This window comes from Gekko japonicus, unplaced genomic scaffold (assembly GCF_001447785.1).
Source record: "Gekko japonicus isolate JY-2015 unplaced genomic scaffold, Gekko_japonicus_V1.1 scaffold1770, whole genome shotgun sequence".
In the NCBI taxonomy this organism is placed as follows: domain Eukaryota; kingdom Metazoa; phylum Chordata; class Lepidosauria; order Squamata; family Gekkonidae; genus Gekko; species Gekko japonicus.
The window spans coordinates 165,584-183,314 of NW_015174892.1; the positions used below are offsets into that span (position 1 = coordinate 165,584).

Below are 17,731 nucleotides of genomic sequence, written 5' to 3' on the forward strand. Positions count from 1 at the left end.
CGAAAAAGATGGTGGGGAAGAGGACAGAGAAAGAGAAGCATTTGAAATCGAAAGTATTTACCCTTTTATGAGGTGGAGACTTGTGTTTGTAATTGAACCATCACTGACAAAACTGTCATATCATGTTAGATACAACACTTTTTAACTGAGACAGTGCAGACATCTGGCTACAAGTCAGCAGGTGATGAGAAACTATGAACCCACTCTAAACTCAAACTTGTATGCCATATTATTCTGCGACAGTAACCACCATCATTTTACCTAAATATATGAAATTTATACAACCAGCCTGGTTGTAGTCATCAGCCAGAAAAATCAATAGCTACAGGGAGCAGGCTTCACCCTACAGTTGCCAGCAACCTGGGGAAAAAATGTCCTGCCACCTAACAGAAGCTTAATGTAGCAGGTGATGTTGTTTACTTCCATGCTATGAACACCGTCACCTGCCCATATCCACACAGTAAACCTCTAATAAAGGGGATGGACATCTTTTCTCCAGTTTGATGGCAACCTTAATTCCCCCAGTCTCTCCCAGCAAGAACACGCCTGATTTCCTTGTGACTTCAGAGGTGTGTGTGTGTGTGGGGGGGGGAGTCATCATCTAGAGAATCAAACGGTACTGGTAGATGGCACCATTCCCTCTCAGAAAGAACAAGAGGAAGATAGATCTGTTCCAAACTGATGCAAATGCCTGCTCCAGACTGACTTCTCTATGCTTTTCTCTCCACCTCCCTTGCCTTGAGTGTCACATTTAATCCTGTGGGTTGGGCCTGGGCCTTAGTTTAATTTTGCTCAGTGCCTAGTTCATGAGAGCATTGTATAGTATAATAATGCCATTATTTGTGATCACATGATCATCATTACCGCTCACCATCACATCTGATTATTATACCATAATGGGAGGTAAAGTGAAAAGTGATAAGCCTTAACAGATGTTGAATATCATTAGCCTAAATGTACAACACCACACTTGCAACATCACACTTGCATTTGTAATTGAATCATCACTGACAAAACTGTCATATCATGTTAGAGACAACACTTTTCAATTGAACAGTTCAGACAGCTGGCTGCAAGTAAGCAGGTTGGATACTACTGGTTGTTTGTTACTATTCATTCTTCTTAAAAGATTATGGCGGACTCGAGGGAGCATGAGGAAAGTAAAGAATTTCACTACGTCAGACAAGAAGAATCACTGTGCCTTGCTTGTTTATTTCCAGTGGCACTGTGGCAAAACGGGGAGCGGCCCTCAGCCCTGGGAGACTGAGCAACTGTTCTGTGGCTCGCAAGCCCGTTTTTGCCTTTCCACCCTTCCTGGTAGGGTTATTTCCCTTCGTTACACGCTGCCACCACTCACTGTATTCACACCGCCTTCCTAGAGGGAAAGTGAGACCCCTCTGGCTGATCCCCCAACCTTGAGAAGTTGGTACTACAATCTTTGGGCGCCCCCTGGAGAATTGGCCACCCCTCCGATTTGAGCCCGTTTGGGTTCCCTGGCCGCCCTTTTGCTTCTGGTAATATGCCGAGCATGGAAGACTAAGTGGTCAAGGCACACCAGGTCTTAAACTCAAAAAGATTTTATTTGAACTATATACATATTAGGCACAGAATTTGAACACATGCACATCAACACAACCTGGGCACAGAAAATAAACAAGATTTAAAATGCCATTCCTGTCCTCTGCACACACCCTCTCTCTGGAGGTTGTGGGCCTCAGGATGGGATTTACTTTCCCCCTCCTGTTGTTGTGGAGAAACCCCAGCCCTGCTCGAGACTGGTCACTTGTACTGTTACCCTCCTGGCTGTCCACCACGGTTTATAGTGGCCTGGATGCCCTGGAGTCTGTGGTAACAGGAGCCCCACCTGTACGCTCCCTTGAAACTGCCATCCACGCTGAGCCGAAGGCCAGACTAGGCTGAGACTGAACTCCCCCCTCAGGAGCCAAAGCCTTTATCTCCCTGGCTCCGCCCCTGGGGTGCGTCCATATTTTTCCGCTCTTTTCCCTAAAGCTTCTGGGAACTGTAGGCAGGGAGGTATGGCAGCTCCATTGTTCCCTATGGAGTACCTCTCCCCTCCTAAGGACTACTAGGCTGGCATCCATTTTAAAATACACTGCTGCCTCTGCATGGCAGCCATTTCGTTACAGGCACAATGCTGTTTTTTCCACTTCTCCCTTCTCACAGCAGAACACATCAGATCCATGAATACACATTGCCAAAGGGGCATTGTACAAAGAGCATTTTACCTGAGGTGCTGGGGAATATGCTCCCATGCCACCAGTATTTGGACCCCGATCCCCATCCATTAATCGTTTGTGATCCTGGGCAGGTGGCATGGGAGCAACAGTGATACCATCTGTGAAGCACAAGCACTGCAAGAAAATCAGAAATAACAGACAGCTTAGAGAACTGTACTCAACAAATGTACAGGAAATGCATTTGGTTTTTAGGCTTATAAAGCTGGCTATTAATAAGCCCATCATTATGAACAATATACTGCTCCTAATGAGAGAGAAGAAGAATACTTTTGTGTATTAGGCTTTTATTCCCATTGGCATTACTCCAAGGGGGGGAAAACACTTTTGGGAGGATGACAGAAACGTCTTGCACAGGTTAGGAGCACCAGCCAGATTGTATTGGCATAGGGCATAATATTTTATTGAAACCACTTGTATTGCAGAAATGTTAAGAGCCAATCCAGTAAACAAATGACAAATTCTATGTTTTATAACAGGTGGCCTTAGAACTCTTCTGCTACCAAAGAGCACTGAGGTCAGGGTCCCCAAACCATTTGGCCCTCCCTGGTCTGAAAGATGCCAGAATGGCCTCTACCAGGGCGAGGGCCTTCTCAGTGGCGGCTCCACACTGGAGGAATGAGCTCCTGGAAAACATCAGGGCCCTGCGGGACCTTTTTCAGTTCCCCAGGGCCTGTAAAACAGAGCTCTTCCACCAGGCCTTCGATTAGGAGCCACCACTAGTAACGTCAACAACACTAACAATACTAACTGAACTGTTAAGGCCCTTATGCCAACATCAATAGCCGGTCAGGTGGATACTGACGGGGGCCATTCTCTGGAACATCTTATCATGGCACCAGGACGCCACCAGCAGCAGCACTTTATGTTGTACTATGATCTGGTATGTTTTGTATTTTATGAGGTTGTACTATATAAGCACTTGTGTTTTAATATATTTTTAATCTTTTAATGCAAGCCGCCCTGAGCCTGCCTCGGCAGGGAGGGCGGGATAAAAATTGAATAAATAAATAAATACTTGCAAATGTGGAAATTTGTGGAAATTCCTTTGATTGTAATTTAAAGCAGCTCTTTTAACAATTATGGATCCTTAATCACATATTCAGGCCCCACTAATAGGAGGTCACTTAGAAAACACAGCTTATAGGGCAGCATGATACTCTGATAATCAGAACAGAATATAGAAGGTTTGGTCTGACAACTTGTATTAGGATGAGCTTGAAACAGTACCTCTGTTGTCTTCCCCAAATAGCACTAATTTCTTAAGTATACCAAGCTAATTTCTTAAGTATACCAAGCTTGTACCTAATGTACAGAATGGCCATCATGCAACCACTGTTGCATTTAGTTCCATTGATTTGAATAAGGAAAGGTTAAGCACATGCTCATTTCTGCCACTGAAATAACTGAATCATGAAAAGGATTAACTGGATCACACTCAATGTGAGATCCCGCATGGTCACCCTGGGGCGGCCTGTGCTCTGCCGTCTTCTTGCCTGCTGCATGGAGGTAATTTCCCCAGGGCTCAGAATGGGAGGGGATTGCATCACCTGGTTCCTCCTTCTCCTCACTGGACTTAACCCTCTTGCAGCCCGGGGTCACCAGCCACTGCTACCTCCCCAGCCTGTTTTCCTGTAACCCCCTTTTATTCCCCACTAAGTGCCACCCTCTCCTGCCCCATCAATTCCCAGCCTTGCCCTCCCTTGGGCCCATACAGCCACTGGGCAGTCCACATGCCACTCCCTGGGGCTCTGCACCTATTGGCTACTGATCCTTGGGCCCCTCCCTTCCAAACACCCCTCCCCCGCATCACCCTAGGCTGTCTGCCCTGCCACGGGATGTCCAGCTGCTTGCTAAGGAGGGGTCAGCACCACTAGCTGCAAGCATCCGCCTGGGCAGCCAGGGCTCTGGGGGCCCGCTACTTGTCAGCGCTGCTGTGACTCCAGGGGTCACTGCTACCCAGCATTCTTGGCCTGACCACTGCAGAGTCTGCTTCGTAGCCGGCATTCCCTGCTCTGCAGCAGCTTGGGTTGCCATTGCTGTGCCTCCCTGGCCCCTTTCTGCTAGCGGGTGAGTTCCATCTGCCAGGGGTGGCTCTAGGCACAAGTGGAGGGAGTGGAAGATGTCCTGACTGTTCTCTGGGCATTCTGGGCCCTTGGCGGCTGCTTCTGTGGGGTCTGGGCTCACCTCTTAACTGGACACCTAGAATATGTTCTAGACATTATGCACTTACAGAAACTTCTTCTCCTTCAAGAAGTTCTTCAACAACAATAGTTTCTCCAGCAGCTCCAAAGGTTTTATCCTGCATTAGAAGTATACAAATATCATCTTATTTGCAGACTTGTCATTTATAACAGTATTCTGACAGAGGGAATTGGCCTAATTGAGCAGAAAAGGCAGAAGAAAATCTTTTAAACATGTTCTCCATCCATCTGCATCAGAAATCCAAGCCACAGTAGGAATCTCTTTCTTGAACTGCTTTTATTTTCAAATGCTGACTATTGTCGCCTCTGTCACGTTTGTGGGGCAAGACTAACCCTCTGTTTAGCCTCCCTTTATTGCTGCTGCCACCACTTTGGGTAAAATCCTGCCCGCCTCTCTCACAGAGGTATTACTCTGCAGCACACCAAGTAGCCAGGCAGGTGGGGAAGGACTTGTGCAGTCTCTCAAATTAAACAAACTTTATTTGTACAAGGCACAAACTCAGGGTATTTCAAAGGAATCTAGGTACACTAACAAAACAAAAAAATAGTTGCTGACTATGTATTCACAATCCATGTGACATCCGTTCTTTAGCAGTTGACAGATGCCCCCATCCCTGGTGCATCTACAACCCTCTTTTGCATCATTCTCCTCTGTCATCCTTCATGGTAAAACCCACACGCCAAAAAGTTCCTGAACAGAGCCCCCAAAGGAACAGCTCCCCTTTTCAGACCCCACCCAGTGTGTACTCCCAGGGTCTCAGTCAATCTGGGTGCTAAATCTTGGGGCTCCAGCCTGCCAAACCTGGACTCTCCAATCAAGAGGTGTTAACATATCAAAGGACTAACATGTTATTCCTCCCTCTTGGAAAAGGATGCTCAGAATCCGGCAAAGAGCACCTTCTCCCCTTCTTCCTAGCCACAGGGATGCCTCAGCTCCCTTCCATCACCATAAATGTCAAGGCCCCTCCCCCCACCCCAAATCTCATCACACTGACATTAACCAACCTGGCACAAAAATTCTGAAGATACTCTATCAGTTCTTATGCATTTCAAATTCCAAGCTAGAACTATCTGAGATGAAAACTATTGTTTTTAGTTCAGAGGAATACAACAGACAGACACTTCTAAAATTAGTGGTAGGCATCTTGAACGCTGTCCTGGTTTTGCTGAATACTAACAGAACAAAATTAAGTAATGATTAAAAATAGTTGTTAACATTGGCATTAAATAAATTAATAACTGTATGAAGTAGTGTTTAGAGTGTCAGACGATGACAGGGGAAGTCCATGTTCAAACGCCTGCTCAGGTATGAGGCTTACTGGGTGACCTGGTACCAGTCACTCTAGTTTAGCCTAACCTACCTCACAAGGTTGTTGTGAGCATAAAAATTAAGAGAGAATCATATGTGCTGCCCTGAGTTGTTCAGAGGAAAGGCAGGATAAAAATGAGCTTGATAGATATATGGTTAGATGCAGTTAATATATTGGAAACCATACAAAAGCAGGTGCCAGTTAAGCTGGTGTGGTTTTTTTTGGCTAGGATAGTGATTTGTGTTTTGAAATCTAATCCATTATATTCTTCAGTAAGAGTTTAGCTTCAAGCACATAATTTGAAATAATTCCCAACAGCTATAGGATGTTAAACCTCAACCCTCCATTTTTGTTGAACTTTCTCTCTTCCCCTCAGTTTTGGCAACTGAGACCAGCTTTCTCTGCTTGTTCCATTAGGTCCAGAAAATGAGCTTCAAGCCATCTGCAATACAAAGGCTGACAGCAAACAGAGAAGGGGCAGGACGAGGCATGATCTCATATAATTTCCTCACCTTCACTAGGAAACAATGGCATTCTCAGAGTGAAACTTGTTGTTACTGTATATATTGATGGCAAGTGTGTGGGAACAGTGATTCTGCGTGGCAAGCCCGGAATTTACTGTTCTCCTGGCTGGAAATTGGGAACTAGAGTATGTGAGTGCTGAGTACACGAGGTAACATCTGCTGACTTCCTAAGCAAATGAAGTCACTTGGCCGAGAGCCCAGGAAGATAAAGAAGTGTGCTGTTAGAAAACACATTCCATAGAATGCTGTAATGTAGAGGGGGGGGGGAAACTAAAAGCTTATAATAAACGCTGGAGAGTGAGACTTCAGTCAGTCAGCTTTCTGCAGACCTGTGTCCTGTCGTTCTTTGGAACCCCCTTCAACCTTCACAAGTGCAAGGCATTTGTCTTTTTAAGTCTTAGGGTACCTTCAGCTCACCTGCATTATTTCATGTACAGCTCTGCAAGCTTCTTCGTTATTGGTAGCAACAATCACACCTTTCCCAGCAGCCAGACCACTTGCCTTTACCACAAGAGCAGGGAACTCTGCCCTTGAAAGAAAGAAAACAGAAAAGGAAGTAACTAACAGGGAGTGCACACAAACACTAAGCTGTGGATACACTTCCAAACGCAGATACACTTCCAAACGCAGGGATGACTGAACAATTTTTTTAACGATTCTGAGTGATTTACCTAGTAATAAAGGTACAAGCTTCTTCTGCACTGGTGAAAACTTTCCATCTTGCAGTTGGGATGCCATTCCTATCCAGAAAAGCTTTCGAAAAGCTTTTGCTGGATTCTAGCTGAGCTGCCTTTGCTGTAGGGCCAAAGCATCTGACACCAGCAGCTGTCAAATCATCAACAATTCCTAGCAAGAAAAATATCGCAAAGTTATATGGCCTCACCAAATACTTCTTTAAAAAGTAACAAGATATTCTACAATTTATAACAGTAATGAGGTAAGATTTACATATGTTGGACATTCATAACTACTGCTGGAGCTAGCAACTAGAGATTTTCAAGGCAGGAAATATACCCCTTAACTGTATCAGTTCCCTGATAAATCTGGAATCGTCATGGGTAAATTCAGTGGCATAAATTTATAAACTGGGTGTCATGCGGTAGGACAAAGAATTGCATCCATATGCTAAGTAATTATTAGACACGTCCAGCTTTTTTGGTCTCTGAACTCTTTGCCAAATATGATGGCCAAAAATGTATTTTGTAACTAATAATTGTAGCATTCTGTATTACACACACATTATCATCACAGTCCCCTCTAAGCTGCGCTGGGGGTGCTGGCGCACAACATTTCAGAGGCCAGCTCAGTGGATTTCTGCTTCAGCTAACAATCACACTTCCACAGGAAACAATGGAGGATGGGGGCATCTTCTTCTTTTTGAAACTTGGGAGGGGTTTTTTTGAGGACAGACACCACCAGCTATGCTGTAAATTTGGTGCCTCTACCTCAAAAAACAGCCTCCCCCCCCCAAGTTCCAGATACCCATGGATCGATTCTCCATTATAGCCCCATTGACTATAATGGTCCCCATAGGCTATAATTGACAGAATTTTTTTTTTTGTGGGATATAAAGATCTGAATAAATAAGAAGTTTGGGCAGGTTGATAACATTTAAGCAACTTCCTGTTTTTTAGGTTAGGCAGCATTCTGACAGTGATTGTTCCTCCTCTGTTATACTTGACCTGTAATGCGCGTTGTCATATTTCACTAAAAAACCCAAAGTAGACTGCAAGAGTCCCCCCCCCCCCACAAAGTGCTGGTATGTTCTCTAAGGGTCAGCGCAGGGTGATGGTCCAAGGCCAGGTCTACCAATATAGTGGACTGGATGGGCAGACCTGTTCTCCTGAGGTCAGGTCTACCAATATAGTGGAAAGGGGCAGGCAGACCTGTTCTCTGGAGGCCTGGTCTTCCCCTGTAGAGGACAAAATTTTGTGTAATGAAATTTGACTTGATTCTGTTTTCTCTTATAATGTTTAAATTATTTTTAAAATATAGTTGTACCATAGTTTAAAAGAGTTCATTCTGAGATTTTTACACGGTTATGGAAATAATCTAAAAATAATTTATGCAATAGTCAAATGTAGACTTGCTCACAACTTTTATGGTACTAGCTTTTTTTTGCTCACAAGGTAGAATTTTTGCGCACAAAACTGTGGAGCTTAGAGGGAACATTGAATCCATATAGACTTTAAAACATTCACTAATAACATACCCTCAGCAAGAGGAACTTCTGGACCAACCACCACAAGTCCAATCTTCTGGTCTCTGCAATACTTCACAAGAGCAGCATGATCATTTACAGAGACAGCTAAGAGCAGAGACAAAGCATAACTTAGTTGTAATCAGCTGCAAGGTCTACTTCTTAAATCTGTTTCCACAGGATTCAGACTAGCACGTTGACCACAAAGCAGCCCACGAAGGAAGGTTAATGTTACAGGAGGGCCTAGAAGAGGCAGCCCTCCCCCAGAGATGTTCTCAGAGACAATGTCTCAGTGGTATGTTTTGAACTCAGAGCTGAAGTGGGATCTGATCCCAGTCATACAGCCTGTACTGCCTTCCTGATTGGAAGCCAGCAGAAAGTAATGGGCAATCTCCTACTGCCTTTGAGTGGCTCTGTCACTCAAAAAAGAACCACTTGAGCTGAAGAAATGCTCCTTAGGCTAAAGAAGGGCTTCAGACTTTGCTTGGTGAAGTGTTAGGATATGGGCCAATATTTTCTATTATCTCCCATGATAGCAGGCTTAATTACAACTCTAGAAGGATTTGAACAAACGATTTTAAAATTTTCGTTTGTACACAGCAGTGTTCCAAGTTATATCACACTCAGAATGCTGAGTGCCTTAGCTGGGTCCTTTGGGTCCAGATCATTGGTCAGGATCCACCACAGGAACATTACATTTTCGTGTGACATAATATCTGGGAGAAAGCTCATGGGGAAAAGGTGAACATATTTTGAACAAAGTTGCTGAGATCTGTCCTTCTTTTTGTAAGGAGATATTGGAACATGTTAGTTTTAATAAACAGCAGGACTGACATTTCAAAGAGCAATGTTTGCTTATACAGAAGATCAAATAAATACAGAAGGGTAACATTACTTTCTGATTTTTATCAAGAGCAAATAAATCCAAAGTCTAAAGTGAACTGGTTCTTGAGCTAACTGGACAGGGCAAAGTCCTGCCCCTCAGTCTGCCTGATGAGCATTGGCTGGATGTAGGGGGCAGAAACGGCAATTCCTTGCCAAACATGAAGCAATGTATCTTAACTAACCAAGAGGCATTTGTGTCAAAATCTGGGTTGGCGCCAGATGTTACAATTCAATTGAAAATAAAGAAGCACAAATTATCTATGCATCTACTTTTTACCTTTGAGAACAACATTTGAAAATTGTAGCTATATACACTTCTAACAATGAGATGTACACGCTGCATCTGGGTGGTCACAACACAGCTACAAAACTTTGGACATTACATTAGAGACACAAAAAGTGGATGAATAAATCAATCATATTGTACATAGCTCCTTTCCCCGTTGGATCATAACATTCAAAGATCTCTTTAAACAACCTTCACAAGTGATCTGTCATTTCAAGAATCCCTCATTTTGCTTGCAAGCTTTTTAAAAAATATGAATATAGTTAACACATTATGCAACATGAAAGGCTGCTGTTTTGCATTCTTAGAACTGTGGCTTTTTCATATAAATTATCTAATGAATGTGCATTTGCCTATTTCTATTGATCAAATCCAGCTGATATCTTTGGCATCTTCTAAACTACAAACTGGGTTGAAAAGGTATTTGGAAGAATGTCAACACACTGGACTCTTGAACATGCATAATGTGCTGCCGCAATAAATATATCCACAAATTAAAAAGACTTTTATAGCAGGTATGTCCAATAGGTAGATCGTGATCTACAAGTAGATCACGGAGGGGTCAGAGGTAGATCACCAGCCCCACTTGGTCTCCTGGTATAAAATAAAATAAAAAATGTTCGCAGTTCTTTCTGGATCTTCGTCTCTCTGTTTTGTTTTTGCTTATTTTGCTTACCAGTAAATGACAGAAGGTGCATTATAAATGGGGGGGGGGGGGGGGGGTGGAACCCAACTTTAGTGGGTTAAAATCTAATTTGAAACTAATTTGAAACTTTATTTTCATGGTGGTAGATCACCGGCATTTTTGGCCGGAAAAAATAGATCACTACCTGTTCGAAGTTGGACATGCCTGCTTTATAGCATGCCCAGGTTAAAACGTTTAAATGAAATCAACTGAACTCTTTTGAACCAAGGTGTTATTATGCACATGGATCATGTGTTTTAAAATGTCACATAATCAGAAAGCTTTCTCGTTTTTATAAAAATCAGCTTCTTTAAGCTTTAAGGGTGATGAACTGAATTTCAAGATTTTCAATTCCTGGGCTTCACCATCAACCAAAAGAGAGACTGTAATCAAGAAATCAAAAGGAGATTGAGAGTGGGAAGGGCAGCCATGAAGGAGATAGGAAAGATCCTTAAGTATAAAGATGTGTCACTGGCGACCAGGATCAAAATAATTCATACAACTAGGGTATTCCCCATTACTATGTATAGGTGTTAAAGTTAGACAGTGAAGAAAACTAAAAGGAAGAAAGTTGATTCATTTGAAATGAGGTGTTGGAGAAGAGTTTTATAAATCCCACGGACTTCCAAAAAGACAAATAAGTGAGTTCTAGATCACATCTGAGGGACCGCATTTCCCCACATATACCCCAGAGAGCACTGAGATTGGGATCACAGAACCGGTTGACCCTCCCTGGCCCCAAGGAGGCCAGGCTCGCAGCAACGAGGGCCAGGGCTTTTTCGGTGGTGGCTCCTCACTGGTGGAATGAGCTCCCAGAGGAGATCAGGGCCCTGCAGGATCTTTTGCAGTTCCTGCAAGACGGAGCTGTTCCACCAGACTTTCAACTAGAAGCCGCCCCTCCACTATTACCACCAATGAGCCTGGCCCTCGGTTTTTAACATCTGCTCATTTCCACCGAGTGATGCAGGACAACAGAGAGCCGGAACTTAGCAGTTGTCTAGATACCTGAATGCGCCATTGTAAGTAATGAATTATACAATCCACTGGCACTTTAGGATTTTTATACGATTTTATATTTTTATTAAGTACTGTACTGTTGTATATTGTTTTATTGGCAGCTGGTGCCATTGTTGTAAGCCGTCCTGAGCCCGTGCGAGGAGGGTGGGGTAGAAATCGCATAAATCAATAAATAAATCAATAAATAAATCAAGCCTGAACTCTGCCTAGAAGCGAAAATTACCAAACTGAAGCTATCATACTTTGGTCGCATTATGAGAAGACAAGATTTCCTGGAAAAGACAACTATGAAAGGAAAAGTTGAAGGCAGCAGAAAAAGATGAGATGGCTTGATTCACTAAAGGACCAGTGCAAGGCTGTTAACATAGGAGGTTTGGTATGATATTAATTCATAGGGTCACCATAAGTTGGAAGTGGTAAGTTGGAAGTGACTAGATGCGCACATGCGCTCACACACACACACAAACAGCTTTTCTTTTCATTAGGATAGAAACAGAAAAAATGTAGCACTTTAAAAATGGCATTTTACAAAAGAAAGATGCAATAATGACTATTATATTGGCTGTCTCATGTGAAAGATGAGGTTACTGGGAGAGGAAACCAACGTTAACTCAATTAAATACTGAGAGAGTTTTGCTTGATACTCTGGATCATATGATTGTCATGTGGTTATATCTAAAATTACACATGGTCACATTTACTGAGCATACCAAAACTAAGGATTTAACTTTTGGTTGAACGCCTCAGTTCATGGAAGGAGATCCAAGTATGGAAGCAGGCTTCAGTATTTGGATCTGTTTCTTTGAATCAGGAACAGCAGGCAGAAATTAGATGTGCATCTAGCAGTGAATGTCACCCATTTGCCCTGCATTGCTTTCAGTGCAATGTATACCCTGATGCACAACCTCATTCCTGTTCTGAGGCAACAAGAGCAGAACCAGGGCTAAAATGTGCAAAACTGAGCAGGTGTAGGCTGTAGCCCCATTTAAATGCTTACTGAATATATTATATACTTAAGCCCACAGAAATAAAATCAGTTACAAAGGATATTCCATCAGATATCCTCATATACCCCCTGGAAGACAACTATTAAAAACCCACTATAGTTTTAACAAAATTTGTACAGGTTCTCTATGTAACCCAAAAAATATTAACAGCCAAGCACTGATTCCCACAACTTAATATGAAACTGGAACCAGAGGCCAATTTTGTTTTCAATTGATGACATAGAACTAGCAACAAAAGGAAGCAGGCAGGTAGGATATGACCTCCACCAAACATACTGGGTTGTATCCTATGAATGTTCCATTGATAGAAGAAAGAGGCAGGGTCATCTTGCCCACTTCCCCTCCTTACTGCAGCACCCCATCCCATGTGAGACATCACGGTGGTTTTGCCTCCAACCCACAGCAGTGCCTTTTCACCAGGGGGACACTGGAAGAAGATCTGCTTCTGGCAGTTGAATATCCATTGTGTATAAAAAAATGTGTCACAGATGCATACAAATCCAGACCTCTAATGCAGGTAAGATCTGTATGGAGAATATGAAGAGCATTTCCTCCAGACACTTCCTCCTTTCAGGCAGAAGGTCACTGAGAAACTAATCTCTGTATTAAGAGTCCAGAAGAGTCAATGGGAATAACTGTATTGTCTTTCAAGTGGGAGAGATCAGGAAAAGGGACTATTCCCTTGAAAACCAAATAAACACCACATTGATTCCTTTTCCACTAGAAATGTCTCTGATAGTACTATATATACAGACTTAGGTTTGTGCAGCGTTCAAAATGAAAGAGTTTGAAAGGACAGACAATCAGTTCTAGGGTTCTACTGTATTTTAATTGTTTCAACAAACTCACAAGGTACAGCTGAGAGGAAAAGAAATTCAAAATGTACTGGTGGAAAAGACTGAAATATTCATCCATCTATTTTATACATTTGTACTTATTTCACTTTTTTAAAATTACCTGAATTAGAGATTTTTCCACTATTTGCTGTTCCAGCATTTCCTGGAGCAACCAATACCTGCTTCACATGTGGTGACTGAGCCAGTTTCCAAGCCAGAGCATGTTCTCGGCCGCCACTACCAATCACAAGTACTTGTTCAGCCATCTGGATGTGCAAAAGCAGGACATACACAATATTAAGTGTTATACTGAACAACAGAATAATATGCCACCCTATCATGCCATCCTGAGACCTGCAGTTCAATCTTAAAACCTGAGTAGGATTCTGAGTAGATCTGTTCTCTTGGTTTTGCAGTTTGTTTTCATATGATAATTTCAATTGTTAATTCATATGCAGATTTGATACATGCAAACTTGTACATAAGAATGTTTAGCTCACTACAAAAGTTGTTCTTTCTCACAGGTTTTGCACACTATTCAGATTCATCCTGCTTTGTCAATTCATTAGTAGCTGGAAATGGTTCAAACTGACCGAACTGTTTATTTTCCTACCCTTTTGCTGTTAGTTGTTGTTGTTCAGTCGCACAGTCGAGTCCGACTCTTCACGACCCCATGGACCAGATCACGCCAGGCCTTCCGGTCTTCTTGCTGTTAGTAGTTTTGGATATAAATCTCTTTGCTAGCTGAATATGACACTTCATGCCTCTGACGAAATGTGCTTGAACTCATGAACACTTATGTCCCAATAAATTGACTAGTCTTTAAAGTACTACAAGACTGTCTACTATTCTAAGTAGAGGATTCATCATTTCACTCCAGCAAGCAGTCCCTCTGTTGCAATCTTTGTAAACATTGCATTTACCTTCCCCACCCCTTGCAGAATCATCCTTAAAAAGACCGGTTGTTGACTTTCCAATGTCAGGCATAGAGAAGTAGGAGTTGCTTGTTTAGGTATTAAGACATACATTTGCTGAATGATGAAGGTCCTGGCCCCACTGCTGGACCTCCTGATGGCACCTGGTATTTTTGGCCACTGTGTGACAGAGTATTTGACTAGATGGGCCATTGGCCTGATCCAACATTGGTTTCTCTTATGTTCTTACGAAGGTGATATTTAGTCACTTGTACATTTCATTAGGGCTGTCAAGGAAGCTCCCACTCCCAAACACTCTTTTCTAGGCTAAACTTGAAGTTTTTCACAGGTAAGACTGAGCAGGCTTTCCCTTAATAAGCAATAGCAGAAATTTGCCAGACCCTAACCATGTACCCACTTTTCACAACGAGACAGTCCAGCTTCCAAGGATATTTTGGTTACCCAGTCCTAGGTTTCCACAGTGATGACTGGTAACTGAAGGGGGGGGGCGGCAAGCGGGACAAGTTTTTAGTTATTAGTAATTCTGACATTTGTTGTGGTTTTAGTTTGGTAGATGCTTGTCTAACTCCTCTTTAAAGAAGAAATTGATTCTTAAATCCCTTGTGCAAATGTACATCCCATAAAAAGCTTCTTGAAATAACATGTTCACCATCGACGGCATGCACCCAGTCACACAGCTGACTCTGCTGACTTTCAGGAACAAAATATGGGGTGTCTCAGTGGGCTGCAAAAACGGGGGGGATAAAAGTCCTGCTCTGAAAACTCTGTGATTGGTCAGATACACGCCAGAGCTGTTAGAAATGTAAGTGAAAGCAATTATCAGTCCAGCATTTTTCCTTTTTAGAGGGATGGTAAGAGGCTGAAAATTAACTTCTGACAGCACAAAAAAGACAGCTACCTTCTACTCTATCTTTTAATTAGGATTTGAGAGATAGTATAAGAATGGACAGAGTGCCCAACTGGCACTATTGGGTTCTGCCACTCATTGTGCCATGAGGCTCACTGGAAGAACCTGAGCTAGGCAGCCACAACAATATTGTCAGCCTTCGAACCTTTGTTTCTCTCAGTAAAAGGCAGGGGAGACGATATACTTTTGTATCAGAAATAATTCTATCAGTTACTATCCTGCTCTCAGTGCAATTAATGAAATACAGTTTGTGAATTACATTAGAGAGTAAGACGCATTAGCTACACTGTTCTGAATACTTTTATCTGGTAACAAATCCATCAGATTTAGGCTGTGGTCACACAAGTAGTTTGTCTCAATATAGTAGTGTTACCTTTGCGGATTTAAAGAGCACAGTCAGATAGCAACATCTGCCTTCTGTGCCCCAGTCGTCGGCACCCTGTGTTGCCCTGCTTTGGAAGCGGAGTAATCAGGTACTGGGGAAAGTCCGGTGTTTATGGATGCCAGCCCTTCCACTCCGCTTTCCCAGACGTCTGAACTCTCCTGCTGTGAAAGAAACCAGGAAAGGAAGTCTGAACCCACAGATCTGTTTCCGCCACTGTTTTTATTAATTGGAGTTGCTGCCTATATGCACATATGTGCATGCACCCACCTGCATTAAAACGACCGGGCAGTGTGCTCCGTGGTTGAGGCACTGCAGTAACGTGAATGCCTGACCACCAGACGAGCATGCAGGGGAATTGCCCCAGAGTGTGCTGTCTGGTTGGTCTTCCCTGCAACACTTTAAACCGGTGCAATCAGTGGCGCACCCAGATTGCAGCAAGCCTCCACTGTGATTGCAGCCTTATACTGAAGATATTCCTTAGACTACATGCTTAGCATTGCAACAAACCAATGGGACCCTTCCAGTTATGGATTGGTCTACAACATCAAAAGTATTAGCGGAGGAGACTGGTTTAAAAGATTAGAAACAAACAACATACTTACTGTGATGTAGCGTGGCAAACTGGATTTTTCAGTAGGCAGACACAAAACGAAAGAGACAGAGCACTGCCTCCAGCTACAAGCCAATTAGAACTCTATTGATGACACAATCCAACTAGCCAATGAACAGGAGAGCATGGTTTAAAAAAGTGGATATAACGGTAGGGTTCATTCCTATGTCTTTTCTGTGCTAGGTGAGATCTTTATCTTTACTAAGGAAATCAAATTGTAGCTAATGGAAAAGATGATGTGGTATAGTGGTTAGAGTATCAGACTAGGAAGAGCTGGAATCAAATTGCCATGAAGCTCAGTTAGGTGACCTTGGGTTAATCACCCTTTCAGCCTAACCTACTCCACAGGGTTGTTGTGAGGATAAAGTGGGGAATGGGAGAATAAGGCATACCATCCTGACCTTCTTGTAGGAAAAGGTAGGATAAAAGAGTATTAGATAACTGACTTGCCTTTTAATTTGGAAATGATGGGATCAAAAGAAGTATACAACTAGCTTTGCAAATCTAAAATAGCTTTGAGCTATTCTAATATTCACATCTAGCCTTCACGTGTACATCTGCAACCAGAGGTGGGCCAGTGAAGTCACTCTTTATCCCCAATAACCTTCCCTCCATAGTATTCCTTGGTGGTCTCCCATCCAAATACTAGCCAGGGCTGACCCTGCTCAGCTTCCAAGATCTGACAAGATCATGGTAGCCTGGGCTATGCAGGTCCCAGCATTCTTCGTTATTAGATGCTAAAATTTTTGAAACAAACCTGATGACAAACAGCTGATTCCCATTTCTCACCTAGAGCAATACATGATTGGAGCAGGAAAAGAGCTTTTCCCACACGGCTCTGAACTTAATCCCAGTGGGATTTGGCACTCTGGATTAATCGAGCAACATTTTATAGAACAGCAAGATTGGAAACCATTAAAAATATCCAGAATACTATAAATGGAAGTGACACTAAAAATTCACTTACAATATTACTACCTCATACTTATTAATCGCATCCCCTCCCCACACACAAAATTATTTCAAATGAAATATGACAAGTACATACTCAGAACAGAGATTCCCATATTACTTTTAAAAACATGGGAGTCAGGGCAACAGAGGTAATTCCAGTGGTCCATGCATAGATACATATATAGTACACTGAATATAAGGGGAACTGCAGAGGAAGAGACTCCAATGTTGGCAAAAATATGCACATTTCCTTTAAAATGTACAATATAAAATCTATAAATCATTACAAATCACGTTGAAATAACGTTTTTAAAAAGTCATTATAAACTTTAATTTAACAAAATGCAAAACTGTATTTATACTAAGATTTACATTTCTTTTAAAGCTACAGTCATGACACTGGACATCTTTCTTGCCTTTGCAAGCGACTCGTAAGAAATACAAACAGTGTTTGCTATTCAACGCACGACTATGGGACTTGTGCACTGGAAAAGCCACTTAAAATTTCAGAGAAACAGTAAGGAAGCAGCGTCTAAGTCCTGAGCACATGGCCCCCTAAAACTGGAAAGGAAAAAAACACTCCCCATTCGCAGAGAAATCTTAAAAGAAATGTCACGACAAGTATTTTACTACACATTCTTTAAAAAGGCATTAGAATCATGCATTTTGTTCGTTACCCCCCACTCCAAAAGAGCAAAAACTTACTTTTTGGGCAGGAGCTTCTAAAGAAT

The 17,731-nt window shown here is 42.5% G+C and overlaps 1 protein-coding gene across 1 annotated transcript in view; it reads right to left on the minus strand.

Moving 5' to 3' along the window:
• The window catches only part of LOC107121925 (trifunctional purine biosynthetic protein adenosine-3-like), a 41,160-nt gene extending 25,709 nt beyond the window's left edge, over positions 1–15,451 (minus strand). The window contains exons 1-7 of the mRNA XM_015424936.1: positions 15,425–15,451; positions 13,331–13,475; positions 8,506–8,601; positions 6,965–7,139; positions 6,711–6,822; positions 4,489–4,557; positions 2,247–2,372 (exon numbers count right to left, since the gene is read on the minus strand). Of these exons, the coding sequence (XP_015280422.1) occupies positions 2,247–2,372; positions 4,489–4,557; positions 6,711–6,822; positions 6,965–7,139; positions 8,506–8,601; positions 13,331–13,475 (723 nt within the window). The 5' untranslated portion in view covers positions 15,425–15,451. The remainder of the gene's footprint in view (positions 1–2,246; positions 2,373–4,488; positions 4,558–6,710; positions 6,823–6,964; positions 7,140–8,505; positions 8,602–13,330; positions 13,476–15,424) is intronic.
• Positions 15,452–17,731: the final 2,280 nt, after the last annotated feature.